At 52.0% G+C, this 23,670-nt stretch overlaps 1 protein-coding gene across 5 annotated transcripts in view; it reads left to right on the top strand.

Annotated features, from left to right (window-relative positions):
• Window positions 1-22,531, top strand: part of Shank2 (SH3 and multiple ankyrin repeat domains 2) — a 505,735-nt gene extending 483,204 nt beyond the window's left edge. For 3 of the 5 annotated variants that reach the window (XM_074050915.1, XM_074050933.1, XM_074050936.1), the window contains 5 exons: window positions 1,444-1,574; window positions 3,134-3,245; window positions 4,153-4,173; window positions 5,699-8,099; window positions 17,056-22,531. In XM_074050915.1, the coding sequence (XP_073907016.1) occupies window positions 1,444-1,574; window positions 3,134-3,245; window positions 4,153-4,173; window positions 5,699-8,099; window positions 17,056-17,626 (3,236 nt within the window). In that variant the 3' untranslated portion in view covers window positions 17,627-22,531. The remainder of the gene's footprint in view (window positions 1-1,443; window positions 1,575-3,133; window positions 3,246-4,152; window positions 4,174-5,698; window positions 8,100-17,055) is intronic. The other 2 variants (XM_074050929.1, XM_074050919.1) reach the window with 2 other exon arrangements.
• Window positions 22,532-23,670: the final 1,139 nt, after the last annotated feature.

Genomic DNA, 23,670 nt, shown 5'->3' with positions numbered 1-23,670 from the left:
CCCTAGACGGACCTTTATGTCAGATCTCAGACAGAGCCAGGCATTAGGATCTTCTAGGACGTGCTTCAATTTTCAAGTTTAAAGAAAGTTGTCTGAGCCAGGTGGCTCACACCTGTAATCCTAGCTACTCAGGAGGCAGAGATCTGGCAAGTAGTTCACAAGACCCTATCTCAAAAGTACCCAACACAAAAAGGGGCTGGCAGAGTGGCTCAAGTGGTAGAGCACCTGCCTAGCAAGTGTGAGGCCCTGAGTTCAAATCCCAGGGCCACCAAAAAGAAAGTTATTTTAAATTTCCTTTTTTAGAACTTTTTTTTAAATTTCTAAGGGTCACTTAAGCCTCTGGCTTTCTTTTGAGTAAGTGGAAGCTTCCCTAGGTGCATGCACTCACAGGAGGCCTGGAGCTCCTGTGCACCCTGCCCCACTGCCTAAACACTCACTCTCCATGTCCTACCTCTAGGTAAAGAGTCCCTGTCCTGGAACTGCATTTAGTTACAAAAAGGAACCACATTTTGGGGTCTCTTTTTAAATTCAAACAGTTGAACCAGGTGTGGTGAGTGCAGAACTATAACCCCTGCATTTGAGGCGGAAGCAGGACCGTCATACGTTCGAGGCCACCTGGGCTACATAATGAGTTCTAGACCAGCCTGTGTTATACAGCAAGACCCTGTCTCAAAAAGTAAAATAGCCAGCATGGCAGCCAAGAGGTGGAAATCGGGAGGGTCACATTTTAAGGCCAGCCCCAGAAAAAAGTTAGCGAAACCTCATCTCAATCGATAAACCGGGCTTGGGACTGGAGGTGTAGCTCAAGCGGTAGAGCACCTGATTTGCAAGTATGAAGCCCTGAGTTCAAACCCCAGTCCCACAAAGACAAATAAAAAAACAGACAAACAAACCAAACATCGTGGTACGCACCTGTGACCCCAACTACATGGAAAGTGTGGTTAGGAGGGATCATGAGGGTTAGGAGGGGCAAAAATGCAAAACTCTACCAGAAAAATAAAGCAGAAAAGGGCTGAGGCATGGCTCAAGTGATGAAAGTGCCTGCCTACCAAGTAGGAGGTTGTGAGTTCAAATCCCAGTATCACCAAAAAAATTTAAATATAAATAAAATAATCTAAAAGCTGGTTAACACTATCAATAATGAATCCTGCTCCTAAGACTGAAGTGACCCTTTTGAAGAAATGTCAAAGCATTCCAGAGCCCTGGGTGGCACAGCACTTGCAGAGGGACAGAGTTGCTGAGGTCTTCTACCACCATCTCCACCCATGTGCACCCCCAGGCTGGCAAGGTCTGGGGAAACAGGGGTGCCCTAGTGGATGCACCCCACATGCTACGCCTGCCTGCAAGTCCAGGCGCTGGAGCTGCACTACTTTTCCGCATCCTCCTAACTCAGACAGCCCTTCTGGCCTCAGTGGGCCACTTCAATCCTCTGGTGTGTTGCAGATAAACCAGAAGAGATAGTCCCGGCCTCCAAGCCCTCCCGGACTGCGGAGAACGTGGCTGTGGAGTCAAGAGTGGCGACCATCAAGCAGCGGCCCACCAGCCGGTGCTTCCCAGCAGTCTCGGATATGAATGTGAGTACTGGGGTTGGGGACCTCAGGTGACCTGACAGGAGGACAGACATGACATGACAGATATGACAGGGCTCGGAGCCCAAATCCAAATGACCAGGATGAACACCCTGGCCCAGTGCAGACCACAGTAGAGGACACAGACCAGCTGAAGTCTAGGCCTCACCACTCATTTGCCCCACCACCTCAGCCTCGACTCAGGCACTCAACCCCAACCCTTGAGGGCACCCCTCCATGTGCTCCATGCGCAAACCACGACATAAGGGACCTTGAGAATGTGTCGCAGACAGGGACGTGGGCGCCTCATCTGCCTAGCGCACAGAACCACTCCCGGGTGGAAGAGGCCGGTCCAGCCAGCACAGCATGCCAAAGTCTTCTGCAGGCATCTGGTCAATGCTGTGAGACTGGGTGACGACACCTGCAGAACAGGAGCTTCCTCAACCTACTCAGGCTTCATGATGTGCCCAAGGCACCAAGTGCCCTTGTTGGGCCTGCAGCCCAAGGCCATCAGGACCATCCCCGTAAGGAAGAGGCAAATGATGCTCCATGGCCCCCCGGGGCAAGTCCAGGGCAAGGGGCCTCCAGGACCCCTGGCTTGCTTTGCATCGTTTCTGGCCACTGCCTGTGGTGTTCCTCCTCGTGCCTGGTACCAGGTCTCAGCATTAGCTGTTCCTACAGCTTCGCTTTGTTTTCTTTTCCTCAGTTCCAACTGACTCAGTTTAATCCAGCCTTTTAAACAATAGCACCTACAAGTACCACAGACCTAGTAAGACTTGTATGCAATATGCATTAAAACAAGCCATTGCTAATGATCGAAATTAAAGTGCCCACTTCAGGCTCCTCACCCCTACAGCTCCACAGAGGCGACACCTGATCCCTCGCTGCACCCACACGGTCCACCTTGTCCCAAAGACTCCCCAACCCAACTGGCCCCATGGGACAGGTGCCCTTGACCTCCCAAGGGTCAGGATCCCACCTCCATTCCTCAGCTTCAGGCTACAGAGAGAGACAGACAGAGACTGCAGAGCCTGGGTGAGCCTGTCCCCATGCGGGGGTCCTAAGTGTCCACATAAACATGTTTCCAGCAAGCGTCCGCATCTGCGGAGCACAGCTGGCCAGCACTCAGTCTTACAGACAAAGCAGCACGGGCGCCAGAGTTGAGAGCAGGCTCAGCAGAGGCTGTGCAGGAATAACAAAGGCTCCTGCTGAAGACTTGGCCAAAGTCACCAGGCGAGTAAGGGAGCCTGGATGCAGGCCAGGCCAAACCCTACTGACCCACTGCCCTGTTCCTTCCCAGAGGACATCTGTCCTGGCCCTGATCTCTCAGACATTCATCTGTCCAGCTGGTCTAGTGAATGGTGTCCCCAGAGCAGGGCATGGTGGCATTTTATGCCATCCAGGATAAAGGGAGGGTGGGGAGGGCGGCACCTCGGCTGCATCACTGGAGACTTTAAACTGCTCCTGAGCAGCCTGCTGTGCCCACAGCTTCCTGTGGTTCTTTGCCCGCCACCAGGGGTAGGGGATGCCAGGGCCATGTCTCACCCCAGCTCTCTGCTTTGTAGTCTGTGTACGAACGCCAAGGGATCGCTGTGATGACGCCCACTGTTCCCGGGAGCCCAAAAGGCCCATTTCTGGGCCTCCCTCGAGGTACGATGCGAAGGCAGAAATCGATAGGTAAGAAGCGTGACCCTCACCCGAAGAAGTTGCCCCTTGGCTTTCAAGTGCAGCCCTCAAAGCCCTCAGGAGCTCTGGACTCTGGCCCCCACGGGTGCCTTTGCATCCGTGCCCTAGCCACTCCCCACCAGAGGGCAGGTACCCAGCCCCACCCACCAAGTAGCCATTTGAACATGGGAGAGTACGAAACCTTCCTCATCTGATGGGAATGAAACCCAGGATGGTTTCAGCAATCTTAAAGCCAGGTTATTTGTGATAATACCAGTGGGGTGAAAGAGCCATATGCCAGGAAGGAAGGTGGGGTGGGCAGGAACAGCAGGCAGAGCAAATGGACTCCCTACGGTCCCTGTTTCGTAGGATGAGCTCAAGGGACATACTTCTCCGGGTGGCTGGGTCAGGTTCTTGACACTAATGAAACAGTGCACTGTGTGTTGTAGAAAGTGGCTTGCCTTCCTCGCTAACTTCCTGGTTATTCCCACTGACTCTGGGACAGGCCAGAGTAAACCTGACCCCTCGTGACAGTCCCTTGAGAGAGATGCCAGTGCAGTCTTTACTGTGTACAACTATCCTAGAAGCCAAGGCCACTGCAGGACAGTGGCGCCTTGCCACGTAAGAAGAAGGGAGTGTACAGCTGCTGCCCTGGTCTCTGGCCTTGCTGGTCAGTCCAGGAAACACAGTTGTACGTGTTCTGGAAATGCCTCCTGGCAATGCTGCTGGAGGCAGGGCGTATCTGTTCTGGTTTGAGAAGGCAGTAGGCAGCAACTAAGCAGCAAGTGACCATGGTGGTGTCTGCTGCCGTAAAGCTTGCCCACTCCTGGCGCACTGGGGCCACTGGCAGAGCTGCATACACGCCATGTTGTACCTCTGGATCTTTACTGGTTAATGACAATTGATTTCCTCCTGTCAGACAGCAGAATCTTTCTATCAGGTTAGTGAATCCTTCCAGTTTGGAATCTGTAATCTGAATGTATCCCAGTTTATAAGGTGTATTCTTAAATTATTACTCCTTGGGAGTGTAACTGGTAGGCACACACTTGTAGTGAATGGTCAACCAGGAACTCCTTTAGCAACTCATCTTTGCGATGCCAAATTGTCCTCCCACAAGGAGTATGTTAAATTTGGAATACCCTTATCGAATGGAAGTTTTCATTGAAATAACTGACTGTAGTTTGTCCTAGGAACTTTTTTTTTTTTTTTATTTCAAGTAATTCATTTTGCTGCCTCTTTGAGAAACCTGCATGCCCCCAGTGTGAGACCTGGTCCTTGGCATCTATCGTGTGTGTGCTGCTCTGTGTCCGTGTCTTAGATTCTGTCATGCAGTCTGCAATCACACCACTCAACACACCCAGAGAATGCTCAGACCACCATAGGCCCAGGCCTCTGCCATGCCCTCAATCACGTTCAGCGCCCACGTGATTCTATTAGTCAACATGGCTTTGACCTTGTGTCAAGTCAGCTGAACTTGGACCCTAGTTACTCATGATAACCTCCCCACCCTGAGGCACTGCTCCAGAGGGTCCTAGACAGGACCAGCTGTAGAACTTCTGTGATGACCCAGCATGGCCTCACCAAGTGCACTGCTGAAATTTTGCTCAGGATCCCGCTCCTAGTTTGGACTGGAGCCTTTGGTTGAAGGGTTAGGGACTCACTTCCCTCACAAGCATGTTCCAAACTACAGTGGACTTCCTCTGAGCCAGCCACCTCACGACCATCTTACCAAGGGCCCAGGGAGTCCAATGTACATAGAGCCCTCAGTATGGCCTAAACATGTCAGACGACAAAATAGCCCAAGGTACCTTGGAAGAGAACATCCCAAGGATACCAGTGCCTCTACACACTCAGGCCCACCACCAGACAGCTCTGCTGATGGGTGCAGGTCTGCCTGGTACCTAGGAAGGAACAACAGTACTCAGATGCCAGGTGAACAGCAGCAGAGCCTCTGGTACTGTATACCAACCGGGCCGTACGAGCACTCCCCAGGCCACATGCAGCACCTGCAGCCCTTCTGCCCTTTGCCCTCTGATGGGTAGGTGACAGCCTCAGGCCTCCAGGGGCCCTAGCCATATCTGAACAGTGCATAGACGGATACCCTCATCACAAATGCACACACTAACATGCACACACACACATGTGCACATGCAGCCACGAGATCAGGCAACCAAGGTGTGGCCTGGAGAGCCGCACGGTGCCTGGCCTCACAAAGGACTCATACATGCCCTGTAGGACAGTCCCCTGCACATGCTCACGGCACCCCCTGCCCCTTTCCTTCCTTTCCTTTCTGATTTTTGGCCACATCACTAACATAGCATTGTGGTTTGTGCTGTGTTTCATAACACTTGTGCGTTGTCTGAGTTTGTGAGTTTGTGGAGCTGTAGTGTGTTGCACAATCCTAAAGCCCTTAGTGGGGTTTTGGCTATTGCTGTAACTTACAGCAGCCTCTTTTCTGCTCACAGGAATAACGGAGGAAGAGCGACAGTTTCTGGCCCCTCCGATGCTAAAGTTCACCAGAAGCCTGTCCATGCCTGACACCTCCGAGGACATCCCCCCTCCACCTCAGTCTGTGCCTCCATCTCCCCCACCACCTTCCCCTACCACCTACAACTGCCCCAAGTCCCCGACTCCAAGAGTCTACGGGACTATTAAACCCGCGTTCAATCAGAATTCTGCTGCCAAGGTATCCCCAGCCACCAGGTCGGACACGGTGGCCACCATGATGCGGGAGAAAGGGATGTTCTACAGGAGAGAGCTGGACCGCTACTCCCTGGACTCCGAAGACCTCTACAGCCGGAATGCCGCCCCCCAGGCCACCTTCCGCAACAAGCGAGGCCAGATGCCCGAGAACCCGTACTCGGAGGTAGGGAAGATCGCGAGCAAAGCTGTCTACGTCCCTGCCAAGCCAGCCAGGCGGAAGGGCATGCTGGTGAAGCAGTCCAACGTGGAGGACAGTCCCGAGAAGACGTGCTCAATCCCCATCCCAACCATCATTGTCAAGGAGCCCTCAACCAGCAGCAGTGGCAAGAGCAGTCAGGGCAGCAGCGTGGAGATAGACCCCCAGGCCACAGAGCAGCCAGGCCAGCTGCGACCCGATGACAGCCTAACTGTCAGCAGCCCTTTCGCTGCCGCCATCGCTGGGGCTGTCCGCGACCGGGAGAAGCGGCTGGAAGCCAGGAGGAACTCCCCAGCCTTCCTCTCCACAGACCTGGGAGATGAAGACGTGGGTCTGGGCCCACCCGCCCCCCGGATGCGGTCCTCCAAGTTCCCCGAAGAGGGCGGGTTTGGTGATGAGGATGACATCGAGCCGCCGGTGTCACCCACACCAGGCGCAACACCTAGGGAGCCAGAGAATCACTTCATGGGTGGTGGTGAGGCCAGTGCTCAGGGGGAGGCCGGGAGGCCCCTGAATTCCACATCGAAGGCCAAGGGGCCCGAGAGCAGCCCGGCAGCACCCCCCAAGAGCAGTGGCACAACCAGCCCTGAAAATTACGTCCATCCACTCACAGGGCGGCTGCTTGATCCCAGCTCCCCACTGGCCCTGGCACTCTCGGCAAGGGACAGAGCCATGAAGGAGTCCCAGCAGGGGCCAAAGGGGGAGGCCCCAAAGGCTGACCTCAACAAGCCTCTCTACATTGATACCAAAATGCGGCCCAGCGTGGATACTGGCTTCCCTCCGGTCACCAGGCAGAATACCCGGGGGCCTCTGCGGCGGCAGGAAACAGAGAACAAGTATGAAACGGACCTGGGCAAGGACCGGAGAGGTGAGGACAAGAAAAACATGTTGATCAATATTGTGGACACAGCACAGCAGAAGTCGGCTGGCCTGCTGATGGTACATGTGGACGCTGCCAAGGCGGTTGGCCCCCTGGAGGAAGAGGAGGAGACAGAGGACATGGACATGAAGCCAGAACACTTGCCCTCCGCGGTGCCAGAAGGTGTTTCCGAAACCGAAGGTGCTTTACAGATCTCCGCTGCCCCCGAGCCCGCCGCACCCGGCAGGACCATTGTGGCGGCAGGCTCCATGGAAGAGGCGGTGATTTTGCCATTCCGCATCCCTCCTCCCCCTCTGGCATCCGTGGACTTGGACGAGGAATTTATTTTTACAGAGCCATTGCCTCCTCCCCTGGAATTTGCAAATAGTTTTGATATCCCTGATGACCGTGCTGCTTCTGTCCCCGCTCTCACGGACTTGGTCAAACAGAAGAAGAACGACACCCCTCAGTCCCCGTCGTTGAACTCCAGCCAGCCAGCCAACTCCGCAGACGGTAAGAAGCCAGCCGGCCTTTCAAACTGTCTGCCCACCTCGTTCCTGCCACCCCCGGAGAGTTTCGACGCCGTCACCGACTCCGGGATTGAGGAGGTGGACAGTCGGAGTAGCAGCGACCACCATCTCGAGACGACCAGCACTATCTCCACAGTGTCCAGCATCTCCACCCTGTCTTCCGAAGGCGGGGAAAGTGTGGACACCTGCACAGTCTATGCAGACGGGCAAGCATTTGTGGTTGACAAGCCCCCAGTACCTCCAAAGCCAAAAATGAAGCCCATAATTCACAAAAGCAATGCACTTTATCAAGACGCGCTCCTAGAAGAGGACGCAGATGGCTTTGTCATCCCCCCACCTGCACCCCCACCCCCGCCGGGCAGTGCCCAGTCTGGGATGGCGAAAGTCATCCAGCCAAGGACCTCCAAGTTGTGGGGTGACATCACAGAGGTCAAAAGCCCAATTCTCTCAGGGCCAAAGGCAAATGTCATTAGTGAATTGAACTCAATCCTGCAGCAAATGAACAGAGAGAAATCAGCAAAGCCAGGGGAAGGACTGGAGTCACCGGCAGGAGCCAAGTCTGCCAGCCTTGCTCCCAGGTAAGTTTGCGGTTCGCTTGGGCACATGTTGTCCAGTCCTGACTGGGAAAGGCCCATAGAGCAACCCCAGCAGATGAGAAGAGGGGATTCGTATGCCTCTGCGTTGGCCGCACCCATTAGGCCATAACTGCGCTTCTTTTGTCACCCTCCTGGACCCCAGGACAGCAGTCAAGGCCGCAGGCACCCCTGGCAGCATGTGGCATGCCTCCTAAAGACTCATAACGAAACAAGGCTGCACAAAGCCACGCCCACCGTGGCTGCCTGAGGGACGCCACCTCTGCTCTGTGCCCTTCAGCTCTTTGCCAGGACCATCTCAAGGGCAGGCAGAGTCTCATCAAAGCCCAAATGAGCTTCAAGGCAGTTGCGGGAGAGTAGCCACACCAACCAGGGGTTGGTGAGGGTAGCCCATGTGGGTACGGAGGTGGAGGACCTCCCTCCCTCCATCACCAGTGGGTCTGAGGGATAAGGAGGCACCAGGTCATGGCTTTACTGGTGAATTCACAGTGAAACACGTGCCTCTTTGCCACCCCACCCTACTCCAGGGCAGTCGTCACAAAGGAAAAGCCTCCAGTTGTCTCAGCCGGCAACTCATGGCACCAGGCAGGGTTTAAGAGGTAAAATATGAAGAATCATTTGTAAACCCAACCAGACGGCTGAGTGTGCAGCCGTGCCCTAGAACGGCCCCTCGACTCGTGCAACTTTGGGATGGTGCCTACCAAGCCCTGCTGTGGCTCTGCTCTCCCCCTTCCCGTGACGGACAGGCACCATCTCACCGCTCCCCAGGCAGGTGTTCTACAGTTTCTCCCGCTGACAGTTGATCTCAGGTTTCATCATTTTGACTAATGAAGTCTATCTTCATTCTCCCACTAGGCAGGCATCTGATTCAAACAACCAAGTCCATTAATCAGTGTCATCACCCCGCATTTGGGTCTTGAGATGCAGGCTGAGAGCCACAATTTTCCCAGTTACCTTTCAGTGTGCGTGCAAATAAGTTACTTGGCTGGTTCCCACTACTCCTCAGAGGAGTATCGACTGGCAGCCGTGGTAGAGAAGCAGTGATCCCACTGTTAGCAAGCCCCCGCTACTCCAGGTGGAGAGAAACTCTTTGTGCCCAGCGCACTCCCCCTGCACTCCTCCGCTAAGTAAGGGAAATTATTTAGAAATTCCCCGGTTTTGGCAGATGCATGCACATACACACCTGAAAATATGATACACCCAAAAGTCTCAAGGAACCCTTAAAAACTGACTCATTTTGCCCTTTTCCATTGTGTAGTAACACAGCTCTTTACATTACATTGTATGAAAGGAACAATTAAAGTACTTCAGCATAGTGGTCCACATTTTACAACACACTTCACGTGGGCAGGTGATGTTATGACAGCTGGGGAGCAGGGTGTTTCTCATGTGCAAGGTCAGCAGGAGCCAGAATCGGGACTTGGGAGACACTTCCAGCCTCTTGCTTCCCCTCATTAGCACTGTCTGGAGGAAAGAAGGCACCCAAAGAAAATGACTCCAGGGCTGCAGAAACACTGCTAGGCAAAGGGGGGCCACCTGCCCCAAGCCAGGATCCCCAAGTGTGTCCCCATGGGGCCTGTCTGAATAGCAATTGGAGAGCTCACCTCTTCCAGTCGTTTTCCAGGTAGACAAGCATAGCAAAGCAAGGCTCCACCCTACACCGGTGTCTGGGGCCTCTGCACTTCTCTAAGTGGCTGTCAGGCAGGGAGGGTCTTAGAAAAGCCATCATCTGGCAGGGTCTTGATAGACTTCTTCAAGATGGTAGTTGGGACCCATGCTTAGTGGCCAAGAACTGCCACCTTCCAGCCTTCTGTTGTTCACAACCCAAGTCACTTCACACTGAGAACATTAGCTGACACCCATGAAGCAGCTGCTTTGGGCACCACCAGCAGGGCCCTTAATGATTCCCATGGCACAGATGGGAACCTGGAGTTCAGAGCCATGAAGGAAGGACAGGAGGCAAGAGCACACAGCTGAAAGGTGCAGAACCAGACCACCACCTAGGGAGCCGGCTGGGCTTCAGTCCTGCCCCTCGCTGCAGCCAGGCTGCCTTGGAAGGGAGGGGCAACCATCTAATGCACAGCTGTGAGTCTGAGGTAAGGGAGGACACAGGCCTGCTCCCAGGCAGTGACCTGGAGCTCCTGGGTATCGCGAAGCTGCTGCTGGGCAAGTGCAATCACTAGGTGTGACATCACCAGCACTACTGAGCACCCAGAGCCATGTCCAGTCTTTCCTACTCCCAGCTAAGGGAGTTTCATAAGGAACAGGATAGCCCAGAGGGCAGAGGTGAAGGTCATTGACTTCAGGCACTAAACTAGGCACCCAACTCTGACCTTCCTTTTCTAATCTGAGGATCACACCACATTAGGCCGGGGACAAGGTCCTTGCAGAAGTGAGCTGGAATCACAAGACACACTGAGGACCTGAGCTTGAGCAGCAGTACACACAGGCACCAGAAGGTCCTGCGGGATAAATGAGGTGACCAAGCTTCCCTCTGGCCCGGGGTCACGATGCTTCTTCAGAGCCAGCAGCATTCCACGCACTCACACACATTTCTGGTACATACCTTTCCACCACTTCACTGACAGGCCTGGGGTTACCCACTCAGGATATACCCAGCCTGGGCGTCTCACTACTACTTTTAAATGCATCTAAAAATTAAGAGCTGTGAATGGCCCTGAGCAAAATGAGGCCCGAAATTGGATGGAGGGAATTCCTACTAAGGAAAAATTTGAAATGAGTTTTTCTAGGGAAAATTGAAAACAGGCCGTGCTTTCTGAATGACAGACAAGCACTGGTGCAAAAATCCTATTTCCACAGAAACAAGGTTCAATCACCATGAAGGGGATGACTTTCAGAGTTGTTCCTCAATTGTTCAGCAAGTGGGCAGAAAGCTTGGCTGAACTTGACCCCTTTAAATAAAACTACTTTCACCCTTAGATTCTTTGTCTACAGCTGAGGGAAACTGTTCTTTTCACATCTTGTTAGAACCAGGATAGGACCCAGGGAAGAGGTAGAAAGTTAGATGCCTAGATCCTGGCTTTCTTGGATATGTTTGATTTAACTTCAACTGAGACTAAGTTTCTGCTTCTCAAAGCTGTTCCCCAAAATCAGGGGTGATGTGGAATTTGGAGATGTCTTGATTACAAATACGTTGTCAAAAGGAAGATAGTTGGGTAATTTTTCTCTAGTACATTACGTTAGAGGCATCTCTTGAGCCTGATCTGAAAACCCTGCCAAGACTGGAGCCACCAGGCAGTTCAGGGCCATGTGGCCTGATTATGCCAGGAAGTAAGCTCATCAAAGTGAAGGAAGGATGCCTGAAAGGGAGGGATCTACACTGAAAGTCACTGGCTTGTGCTCTAGGCAAAAACCAGGGCATCAGCCAGGTGACAGTTCACGCCTATAATCCTAGCTACTTGGGAGGCAGAGATCAGGAGGACTGCAATTCAAGGCCAGCCTGGGAAAATAATTCATGAGACCCTATCTCAAAAATACCCAATACAAAAAAGAACTGGCAGAGAGGTTCAAGTGGTAGAGTGCCTGCGTAGCAAACATGAGGCCCTGAGTTCAAACCTCAGTGCCACAAAAAAAGGAAAACACAAGGGCATCAGCCACTAAGCCACAGGCTTCTCCTCCCACCCCCATCAGTACCGCTAGGTAGACTCTAGGATGGAGTCCAGTGCTGTGCAGCTCTGCCCTTCCCCAGGAGCAGAGCCCACAGGATGTCTGTTGGTGCCCACCACAGCCCTCTGCTCTCACACTGGGATGAGTGTGAAAGGCACTGTCAGCAACCATCAAATGTCCTTCATCTGCACACCTTTTACTTCAGAGGCCTTCGGGAATCTACCGGTGATCATGATTCTCTCACTGGAGATGCTGTGCGTGAGTGGTACTCTTGCTGTTCTGTGGACCAATGAGCAGGGTACCTGGGTGTTATGTGTCTGGGTACAAACACGCTTTGCAGGATCAGACCTGAGAGGCCAACTGGACACAGTCCTTGTGCTTGGAGCCACAGCCAGGCAGATGGTGTCCTGAGTCCACTGGCTGGGAGTTCAAGTTGCCGCTTTGCATGAACTGGGTACCACGCTTGAGGGAGGGGAGACACAAGGAGGACATCAGGAGGATGCTGGGGTCCTCCAAGACTGGGCATCTTTGGTCATCAGTCACGCATTCAGCAAATGGCTATTGGTCACCCCTACGTGTCAGGCCCATGCTGAGCACAGGCTTTATCACTCATCAAAACAACACTCCTCCTTCCCTTGGGAAGCTCAAATTCTTTCAGTGGGAAATGGACAATAAATAAATGCTAACAAAAGACACAATGAAAGGATGCAAAGTGCTGCAAAGGAAGTAAGGTGAGAGTGACCGCATGCAGAGCAGAGCTGGCACTCTGAGGAAGTGACATCAGAGCGACCTGCGTTACACACAGAAACCCTCTGTGCAGACCCCGGAAGCAGAGCACCAGGCACGGGAGCTGGGAGGGCAAAGCTGGGGTCAGAAAACTCTCCAAATGCGCCAAGCCAAAGGGACCAGGATAGATGGGAGGGCTGAGCAGGGCCAGGCTGAGGGGCAAGTCATGTGCAGGCCACAGGCTTGAACCCTGAGGCCATTAGAGGGCTTATGGAGGCTTGTTATGACCGCAGCTGCTGTGTGATATGGTTACACCAGAAGGGTGCTTTAAAGATCCAAGTTCAAGACAAGGGAGGGGAGGGCTGTGCACTGGAGACAAGTAGGTGCCTCAGAGACCAGGAAACAACCCAGACGGCTGGAGTAATGTGCACTGACCCCCAACAAGCTGGCCAAAGCCCAGAAAATCCAGGCATCATTTCCTCAGATTTACTGAGGTATAATTGACAAACACCAGGCATCATTTTTAAAATAAGATAAATCTGTTGTTCTTTATCAGCACTTGATGGGAAAGGTCAGCTTTGCATTCTGTCTGTGGCAGGAACAGAGCAGTGAGTGCATGCATGTGGGGATCCCTGTGGCTTCCACCAGGGGCCTGGTACAGGCTGGGTGCCCTCTGGATCCATAGCCCTCTGTGGCAGGTCCAGAATGGACGGATGAGCTTGGGAAACAAGAATCATCCCATGGAAGTCCAGGTCCCAGAGGCCCCCCGGAAGGGGTTCTGGCTGCCTGCCAGGGGGTAGTGCGTTCTGGCCAGCTCTTAGGCCCCCGCCACCCACCTGAGGCCCCTGTGGCCACTGACTGCAGCGTACACACCCCCTTTTCAGTGCTCCCAGCTCTTGGCCCGCTCTATAGTGCTATCCCAACAGCCTTTGGATTCTAAGACAGATCAGTGTGGGTTGTGTAAAAATTCTCTCGGACCAGCTGGTCCCCGACCAGACTCCTAAAGTGACTGGAGGAGAGGAGCTGCATAATGGCATCTCATACTCTCAGCCCTGCCCCGGTGGCTTCAGCACCTCACTCACTCACTGAGCCAGGAGTCGGTGTCAGTGGGTGGCACTCAGTACGTAGTGAGGCCCTGGCATCTCCCGTACCCTGATAGTGAAGGGGCTCTAGTCTGGCAAGAACACCGTTCCTTGCTCAGTACCTGGCAGTGAGTCTGGAGTCTCTTTCTCTTCTCCCTCACTTAACAAGAACACTCACGGTGAGCCTTTCTCCCTGAAAGCCAGGCTCCTGTTGACCTGCTGAGGTATGCGCTCCTGGCAGGAAGCCTGAATAACTGCTGATCCCAAGCAGCCCCTCCCAGGTCTGGCACCTCACTTCCTCAACTGGGAAATGGGCCTAAGACCCATCAACCATTCAGTCAAGTAATTTACTGTACCCCTATTCTGGGCCAGGCAGGGTCTTTCATGGTGCTCAGAGCCCATGAGTGATTGAGGGACCTGAGGATCTGGAAACACCAGGGGTTCCTAGCTGCCAAAAGGTGGGGTGACACGAGCATGGTACAAGAAAGCAGTGCTGACGCCAATCCCAACACCTCAGGCCTGGGGCAGATGAGCTGACAATTCAGTGCTCCCAAGTCTCTTTCCAATGCCCCAATCATGGGAGTGCTGTGAAGGCAGAACTGAGTAATAAAGCAGTTGGAAGTGAGTGCCTTGCATGACAGGGCTCCTAACTAAAGTCTGACAGTAGCTGAAGCATATTGGTGAGCCTGGTGCAAAAGAGAGTTCCTGATGAAAGGGCTCGGCCCCCAGCACCAGTACTGGGCCCATGAGGAAAAGGATGAGCCCAAGCCCAAGGAGTCCTGCGCCCTCAGCGCCTGTGCCCCACACTGCTGCTCAAGGACCAAACTGAGTCTGCAAGCTCAGAAGGTCCCTACACCTCCCACCCCTCCACTGACACCCCCGCCTGGTGAAAAGCATCACATCTCTGAGTGGCTCGCTCCCTCTTGGGCTGGTTTTCCTAATTCTTAAGTTTGTATATGGGTTTGACTCAAAAGGCAGACGAGGGTGATCATCCAAGTGGGGGTGTTTGTAAGCGTGTGTGTCTGTTCTAAATCAGGGCAACAGATTCCTGTGTGTTCCGCCTGGCAGCCCAGTGGTTGCCTAGCAACATAATGACCTGTGCACGCAGGAGGATCCAGTGAATCATATCGGTGTGATTCACTGGGAGGGAATCGGGCTCCTGGGAAGATGCAGGGTGGGCCAGTCAGCCAGGCCTTCACTCAGCTGCTCCAGCTCCCCAACTTACCCTCTTCTGTTGCTACACCAGGTGGGTACTAGCCAGCCCCAAACCACATAGCCAAGTCTGATGCCCCCAGGGGTCCGCTGCTGGGCTGCCTGTCATCTCAAAGTGCAGACTTGAAGCACAGCCCTGGTCCCTGGGGCAGCCTTCCTCAGTAGAAGTGTCAATTTATCCTTTCTGAGCTGCAGAAGGGAAACACGGCCCCGGGACCTGAGTTAGGGAACTAGCAGCAAGCTGATTCTCAGGGGCTTCAGGCAGAGGCTGGCATTCTTTCAGAGCCGCCATCCTGGCTTCCTTAAGTGCTTCACAATATCCCAAGCCAAAGAAGGCAGGGGTGGACTCCCTGCTAGCTGTGCAAGGGAGGCTCATGGTGACTTTCCAGGCTCTGGGCCGATGATGGCCTGCCAGGAAGGGACTGGCATGGACAAAGACTTGGCCAGGGTCTGTACCTCTGCTTTCATCCCCTCCTTTTAGGAAGCTGCTGTTTTCTTGCTTTTTAATTAATTTTGCAGTGTTGTCTCAATCACTCCATTGTCATTTCCATTTGCTCCCATGGCGGGTGTTTGCAGAAGAGGGTCGTGCTGAACAGAAGTAAGTGCCACCTGCCTGCCAAGATGCGTGTATCTCCTGTGTGCCACTCTCCTTGCCCCAACTGTCCGCCAAGGAGCCCCCTGGGCCACCTCCTGATAGGCACAGCTGCCTGCAGAGCCCTTCCTTCCCAAACACAAGCCCAGCCAGGGACGGCTGGGTCTTTCCACAGCAGGTGATGACGATCAAGAACACTGCTGAACACTACTTGTTCCAGAGCAGCTGCTGCCCCTTAGAGGGTGGATGAGGCTCTGTTTCGTGGGCTCGACGAGCAACCAGGTAGCTCCCAGCACCACCACATGCAGGTCAGCACCAGGCCATGGCACAGTCACCACACAGGCAGCTCAGGGGAAAGCGTAGCCCGATTGACTCGTGCGCTCCTACATGATGCCTTCCCCTCTTGCCGAAGGTCCTCATCCTAACTAACACTAGACCACCCTCCTTATTTCGACTGTCTGAGCTTGGTGGTTCTTGTGAGACATGGGAGAGTAAGGAGCCCAGGTTATGCAGAAGACATGGAGACTTGTGGGCTGAACCCACACGTAAGCTGGTATTTGACAAAGCCGGGACTCCAGCAGACATCTCTCGAGCCAGATCCTGAAGGGATAGGAAACTGTGGCAGGATGGGCCTTTCCAGAAGTTGGGGAGGTGAGGTAGCCACATTAACGTAAGCGTAAGCCCGGGAGGCAAGAGACACACCTGCTTTCACTACTGGTATGAGTGGCCACAGAGGTGGTAGAACATCCTTGGCTGCAGTTTGGGGACAGCAGAGCAAGGACTGTCCTGAGTTGTGGCTAGAAAGGTTGCCAGGGGCCTGGAAGGGTGCATTTCATAAAAAGACCACCTCCATGAGAACAGGGGCTTCCCCGCACCGAATGACCCTCCTCCCCAAGGGCTGGAGGAGGTGAGACCTGGGAGAGTCAAGCCTTTCCCTCCCAGCTCTGAGAGCTTCACCTGCCCAGCCAGAGTGAGAAGGGCAGGAGGCATCACTGGACGATGGGGTGTTTCAACATGTGCTTCTGGTAAGGACAGCGTGTCCTGCAAGTGAGTTTCCACAGCGGGGAAGGGTCCATCAGCATACCTGACTCATCTGACCAGTGTTGGACAGGGTCCCTCGTGAAGCAGACACTCTTGTGAGGTTAGCTCAGAACACACTGAGGATGGCAAACTGCTACTTGTCCTCTGAGACTGGGAAGAATGTCCTCTGACCCTGAGTGCCTGCATAGCCAGGAGGCGTCCACATAGGGAAGCAGGGCCAGCCGTGCTCTTTGTCTGAAAACTAAGGACTTAAAGCCAAACGCAGAGCCCTGCCAAGCAAAGGTGCATGTCCTCCACCTGCTGGGACAGGAGCACATCACCTGCTCCAGAGAAATGGGTGCTGTCCCAGGCACACTCCAGCTAGGGCCATCGGCTCATTCTGGTCGTCTTCATGCCCTACCTGAGTGGATACCCTCCACCTGCCCTAGTCCTCCCAGCACAGGCAGGTCCTTGCAGCCCCTCCCAGCCTTCGGTCAGATGAGTGGGCTGGCTTGGTGTGCTGTGGTATCTCTGAGGCCTCTCTGCCTCCTGCTCCTCCCCCTGCCATCCTGGCATGGCAGTCATTTGCTCACTGCCAGTGCAGATGCTCTGGTGTGGCTTGGTGTCTCCCCACCCTCCCCAGTGACCAGGCTGTAATGGTTTTTCTCTGTTACTGTTTCAGAAGCCCGGAGGTCATGAGCACCGTCTCAGGTACACGGAGCACGACAGTCACCTTCACTGTCCGTCCTGGTACCTCCCAGCCCATCACCCTGCAGAGCCGGCCCCCTGACTATGAAAGTAGGACCTCAGGAACAAGACGTGCCCCAAGCCCTGTGGTCTCACCAACAGAGATGAGCAAAGAGGTTCTGCCCACCCCTCTGTCTGCCGCCGCCGCCTCTCCTTCTCCCACACTCTCAGACGTCTTTAGCCTTCCAAGCCAGTCCTCTGCAGGGGACCTATTTGGCTTGAACCCAGCAGGACGCAGCAGGTCACCATCTCCCTCAATACTCCAACAGCCAATCTCAAATAAGCCTTTTACAACTAAACCTGTCCACCTGTGGACTAAACCAGATGTGGCAGATTGGCTGGAAAGTCTGAACTTGGGCGAACACAAAGAGACCTTCATGGACAATGAGATTGATGGCAGCCATTTACCAAACCTCCAGAAGGAAGACCTGATAGATCTCGGGGTGACGCGAGTTGGGCACAGAATGAACATAGAAAGGGCCTTGAAACAGCTGCTGGACAGATAAGGATGGCCGCTCTTTACCTTCACAGACTTCTTGTTATAAGTAGAGATGAGCTTATGCTAAAACATTTGATGGCCAAGCAGCGTCTGTGAGCACCAATCCCGTTCTGTGGGTTTGTCTCCCGGTACCCAAAGAAGTGCTGAGAGCGTCCATGGTGTGGCCAAGCCAAGGCCTTCAAATCCCCAGCTCTCCATGTGGGTTTCTTGGGCAACTTTTGTCCAACAGGGGATGGGGAGGGGTTTTTTTCTAATGTGGAAAGTGTCCCAGCCTGCCTCCCAGCATGTAGGTGACCTCATTTTGCCAGGTCCCAGAGGCTCCCGTTGATTACACGCGGGATCCTTGCTCTTGTAGGCAGACACTGATATATTCCAGATACCTCCTGAGACCTCCCTCTTCTGCTCTCTGGGCAGCTCTCTCCGCCCCAGGCCTCGGAACCTGGCCTTTCCTCAGTCCTGTGGCCTCTGGGAGGACGCCTGATGCTCACTTGCTCCTGTCTCTCTCTTGCTCTTTGCTTGCAATGAGATGCTCCTAGACAGGCTTGTCTGTGCCCTCCCAGGCCGGAAAGGTGGAGAAGCGCTCTCTCCTGCGCAGTCCTTTGCCTGCCTCCTGTGATATGATCCATGGTTCTTTGGCTGTGGTGGGCGTTTAAACAGGATCGTGCCCAGCTGTGCTTGCTTGCTTGCTTGCTTGATTCCCACAAATCGAATACACAATTCCAAGGTGGCCAAACAGATGTCACATGGAGTTAGTCAAAGCACAAAGTCACGATCCCAAGGAGGAGGGAGGCTTGTCCATGGAACCAGCCAGTGTGCAGCTGCCTGGGCCCACAGCCTCTCCAGGACAAGAGCAGTTGTCTGCCAGGAGCATCTATGCAGGAGGGAGAGACGGGGGGCCTCTGCCTCTCCAAATTCCTTTTCATTGTAGGTCTGTTGAGCTCTGCACAGATTAGAGCAGGTGAGCATCCATGCTGACATGAAGACCAAGACGACACATGGCTTGTGGTGAGCACCTGCTGCCACAGATGAGCCGATGTCTTCACTGGGAGCTGGTGGGGTGCCAGGACCTCCGTCTCAGCCTGGCCAAGGGTGAGCATCCCTACTGAGATGGCCCTTTGGCTCTCAGAGGCCAGGGAAGGTGGAAATTAGGGGCCTTTCCCCCTTCTCTCGGGTCTCCGGGAATTCCACCAGCTTGTCTTAACAGTACAACAGGGTCTCAGAGGACCCTGGGGGCAGAGAGTGTGGACAGGACCCAGGGTGGAGAACAGAAAGTGGGGCACAGGATGCAGGGGAAGCACGGGTGCATGCAGAAAAGGCAGGAGAGTTTCTGGACCACAGCCTTGCCCTCTGGCCGGGCTGCCTAAGTCCCCTTCTTGCCCCTGGAGTCCCTCCCTCCTGAAAGGATATGTCTAGTGTCTAAGGGAGGTCACCAATTGCACGCAGGCTGCAAAACATCCAGTCAGGTTTCCCGCACATTCTCCCACATTTGGAGGAGACGTGAATGTCAGGTGTTTGGTTTTATTATGATTTCAGATCTAGCCCAGCCCATCTCTAATTATAAAACATGATTTTTTTTTCTTTTTTCTTTATGCTCACGACCGTGTGTCTGGTGAGGTCTGGAACAACTCTAGAATGAACACGTAAAATTAGCAATTTAAAACCTCTTTCTTTACTGCAAGTTAATAGGTGTACAGATAGTTTATAAGCACAATATTTTAAGAAAAAGAAGTGGCTGGTCTATTAGGCAGCCTTTGTGCCACTTCAGTGCTAGAAAGTTAAAGAAACAAAACTTTTGTGATTTAATGATACTATTTCCGTGGAATAATTATACAGTACGACCTTTTTAAATCAACCTTATTGGACGCATCTGAACCAGCAGAGCTGTGTTACATTTTCTACCTTTGCTAGAACTTCATCATTGAAGGACAATTCTTTCTTGAAAAGTAGTTACAACTCACAATGCAGCAGTTTCTCCAAAAAAGAAAAACAAAACACCACACACACACACACACACACACACACACACACACACACACACACCCTTGATTTGGAAACCAAGTCTTGGGACCTTATTCTGTTCCACACCTTTTGTAGGTCAATCTTCTATTTGAATGATCTGATCCAATGGGAAATCAATTCACTATTAAGGCGCTTTGCTCTGTGTACTTTCAGTTTTTCCACCAGGAGGTGAATGAGTCTTACTCTAGAGAAATTCCAAACCAAGACATCCTAGCTAGCTGCCTGCTGAGGCTGCCCAGTATTTCACAAAATGTGAAAACAGTGGTTCCACCACTAATCTGTCTTCCATTGGGCAATTTTACAAATTATCCTAAGCGCGTCACTCCACCAGGCTTTCTTTCTTTGCCTACAGTTGGCATTACCTCTATGCTCAGTGCCAGACAGGATGCTAGACAGGAGACCTGGCAGCTCTGGGTCCACTGAACCTAGGCGGCCAGTGACAGCAGCTACTTCCTCCCTCTCTTAGACTTCAAGCCACATGCCACTAACCACGGCAAGCTGACCAGAAGCTCAGGAGCTGATAACATAGCTTGTCTTTGTAGCGTCTCGTCATAGGAAAGTAGAAGGACCTATCAGAACCTGCACTGGCCAATAAAATAAACACATGTTGTCAAGATGACTCCTCTCTAGCTCTACTGGATGATTTTGCTAAGAAAGCAATAGCCCCTTGTTCAATCGCCGCCCACTGTTCTCCCCCTTTGGGACATGTCAGGACCAGGCCCTACCCCAGGACCCTCTTTAATGGTGGAACAAATGTTAAACTGCTCATACAAGGATCATGTTAATATTACTCCAGGTTTTAAGATCAACTTTTGTTATATACTGTAATTTAAATAAACTGCATTTACATGCCTAGTTTCTGTAATATTGTGTATACAAACCAAAATCTCTCAAGATGGAAATTCTCAATACCTGCCAAGATACCTTCTCCAGGGTGTCTGTGCACATTTTAGTTAATTCATACAATATAAAAATGACTCAGTGTGACTGTTGATTTACTGAACTTTAAATAATAATTATTTGTGGTACCTTAGTTAATAAAACGGTGACTTTTTTTCTGAATTATTGAACAGGCAAACATTCTCCAGTTGATCTGGCAATGACTTTTTTTTGTGTGTGGGCCACAAATATTGACTTTCCCATTAACAATTTTTGGTTTTAAATACTGTTTCACACTACAGTTTGTGTAATGACACGTTCACATTATCTATGTTGTGTTACCTTTGTGCTTTTATTCTTTTTAGATTTTATTAAATAAAAAGCTCCTGTAATTTGCACTTTCTCCCAGTCCTTAAACCTCTTGTATGGCAACCAAAATGACTGTAAAATAAATATGCTCGTGCACTGAGGCTGTGGTTGATTGCAACAGTGAAAGCTATCTGAATTAAACACACCAGGCTGCCAAGCTTGCAGTCAGATGCCGGATACTTGAGACGTCATGTTTACCTCTGGAAAACTGACCAGACAGTATCCTCCCTTCCATTGAGCTAATCTGCCTTGCTTCCGCTTCCTAAGTATTCTGTGCCTACCTGGAAATCTGTATTCTACTTCAGAATTGTGCAAAATGTCTAAATTGGCTTCTGTGACCACTCCTGTGAGCATGGGGCTGAGGCCTGGCTTTCCCTTTTGTTTTAGGGTGGGAGCAGGGACGCCCTAAAGGCCGAGCCATGCTTGGATCTCTTTCCTGGGAAGAGAACTGCCCCACCCCATGCCCCAGCAGAAAGCCTTCTAACCACAGGCCATGGACGTTCCACAGCTGGGCAGCCTCTTGGGATGACATAACCTGACAGTGTCTTCAGAAGCAGGCAACCTACCGATGTCTGGAGCAAGAGAGATTGTGTCTTTTGGCAAAGAACTGCGGCAGAAGTCTTGGGCTATCCCTCGTGCTTTAGGGAAGCTGTTTTAAACTTAACACACTAAGCCTCTTTGGCCTCCTCAGTGGAAAATGGCCCTTAGTTTCTAAGCACTTTCTTCTACTTTGGCACATCCTCCATCTGAACAGCAGCCACTGTGTTCCCACTCATGAAGAAGTCAATCCCTCTTGTTTGTAGTTTGCTTCCCTGCCTTACCTTCTAATAGTTCTCCCAAACCTTAACCCTCCTCCCAACTTCACGCCCAGTGGTTTCTTTCAGACCCTTTTCTGACATGAGTATTAGTTTATCATCTTGTTAGGGGAAAAAATGACTGGAAGATTTTTTTCTTTTACTTGAACTTTATTCAAGGCATTTTAACAACCAGTGACCTAGAATGTGTTTCTGTACGTGTAGATACCATGTCCACACGGTGGGGGCGCCTCGGGGGCTGAGTGGCCGTGCAGGGCATGCATCTGGGGCTGCCTGCTTTGTGGGGAACCCAATCATCTCCAAGCACTTTCCCAGACTTCGCAGAGCCGATCGATCACCTCCCCTTTCAATCCACGCTGTGTCGTGATTTTGTTTCTTTCTGCTCCCTGTAACACGGGTGTACATCTCCGTCTTTACTGTTTTATGTTTAAAATTATAACAACCACTGTTCATTGCTTCTACTCTGGAACTCTTTGTTCATAGCAATTCTGAAACTTTAATATGAGCCTTCAAATAAACACAGAAAAGAAAAAAAAGGAAAAAAACAAAGTGTGTGCCTTGGGTGTTTTGAACCTGATCTGCATAAAACCATATTGTACTCAAATGCTGTATATTAATGAAAGGATAAATATATCTTCAATGTATCAATGTAGCTGATAAAATAGTTCTAGTGCCTTGTTTTCTGAACTGAGAAGCCCATATCAATGCACAACGTAAAGAAAAGAATGATTCGAGGAATGAACTGTTGAGAAGACCTAGCCCTTCCTCATCGGAAGACTGTGGAATATGCACAGTCGTTCAAGTTACAAATAAAACAAACATTGAAACGAGATTGTGTTATCAATTAATTTTCCATTAAAAGTGCTCTCTACCACACCACTCTCAGTATTTTCATTTCAAATACACGCTTGAGAATTTCCATGGAAAGGAAGGTGCCTTTGCTAGAGCCCTTTCTGTCCTGTGCTCTGTCGCCTCCCAATGGTACCTGCCGAGAATGCTTACGGAGGTCAGCAGCGGTCATCCTTTCCACGTTTTGTTAAAAATACACAAAATATTCATGGTTAGTGATTGAGGCCACACAACTGTCTTCCTTTTAAAAGAAAAGCGGTGTAAGAAATCCATCAGTCTAATTCTTGTGTCAGTGCTGGCAGGCTCTGCTCCTGAATGTTCAAAGCCACACTCCCCTGAGCGGCCTCTAGCGTCAGGTGACTAGGTGAGAGTGGGACGCAGGTAGCACATCAGAAGCCAGCACTCTGCTGCAGGAGTGAGTGCTGGGGGTGGCGGGGGGGTACCCTGGCCAGCAGCCCACTGGTACTTCCAGAGGAAGTACCACATGCTAGGTCATTGACACGACCTTGAGTTGTCCTGCGACACACAGCTCAAGGAAGCCAGGAGCTACTCAGATCTGAACACTGCCCCCCGCCCTTAGTAACCTCACAGGACCCCAGGCTAGGAGTCGACTGGATATACAGATTGTAGTGTCAGGCAATGCATACACCCAGTAATTGGGAACTGGGGGGTGTGGGGGGTCAGGGAGGGGCCACCGCTGCCTCTGCTGAAAGGACATGCTAAGGGGTCAGAGTCAAAAGATGAAGCAGAGCACTGCCTGCAACCACTGGGTCAGATGGCCACCGGGAGACAGGCAGTTGGGCACTGGGACCTATATGAGATGCAGATCAGAGACACAGCCAAGTTACAGACTATGCAGATGACTCAGAAGCCACCTGCTTCTGATGGCCAGCACCCCTGTCCTGGTGCTTCTAGAAGGCAAGCCGCACTGCCACTGTACAAAACGAGTGCAAAAGCATGTTCTCCAGAACCCAGACAGCAGGAGGTGCACTCAGCATAAGACAGATACCAGCTTATGTTGGCATGTGTCAACATAAGGGTGTCTAATAGCCTTGGGGTAGAAACTGAGAAGAGCCCCATTTTACAGATGCAAAAAACCAAGTCTTGCCAAGGTCCACAG

This window comes from Castor canadensis, chromosome 1 (genome assembly GCF_047511655.1).
Source record: "Castor canadensis chromosome 1, mCasCan1.hap1v2, whole genome shotgun sequence".
Classification (NCBI taxonomy): domain Eukaryota; kingdom Metazoa; phylum Chordata; class Mammalia; order Rodentia; family Castoridae; genus Castor; species Castor canadensis.
The sequence above is the reverse complement of the archived record's forward strand: the minus strand, read 5'-3'. Positions and strand labels throughout refer to the sequence as shown.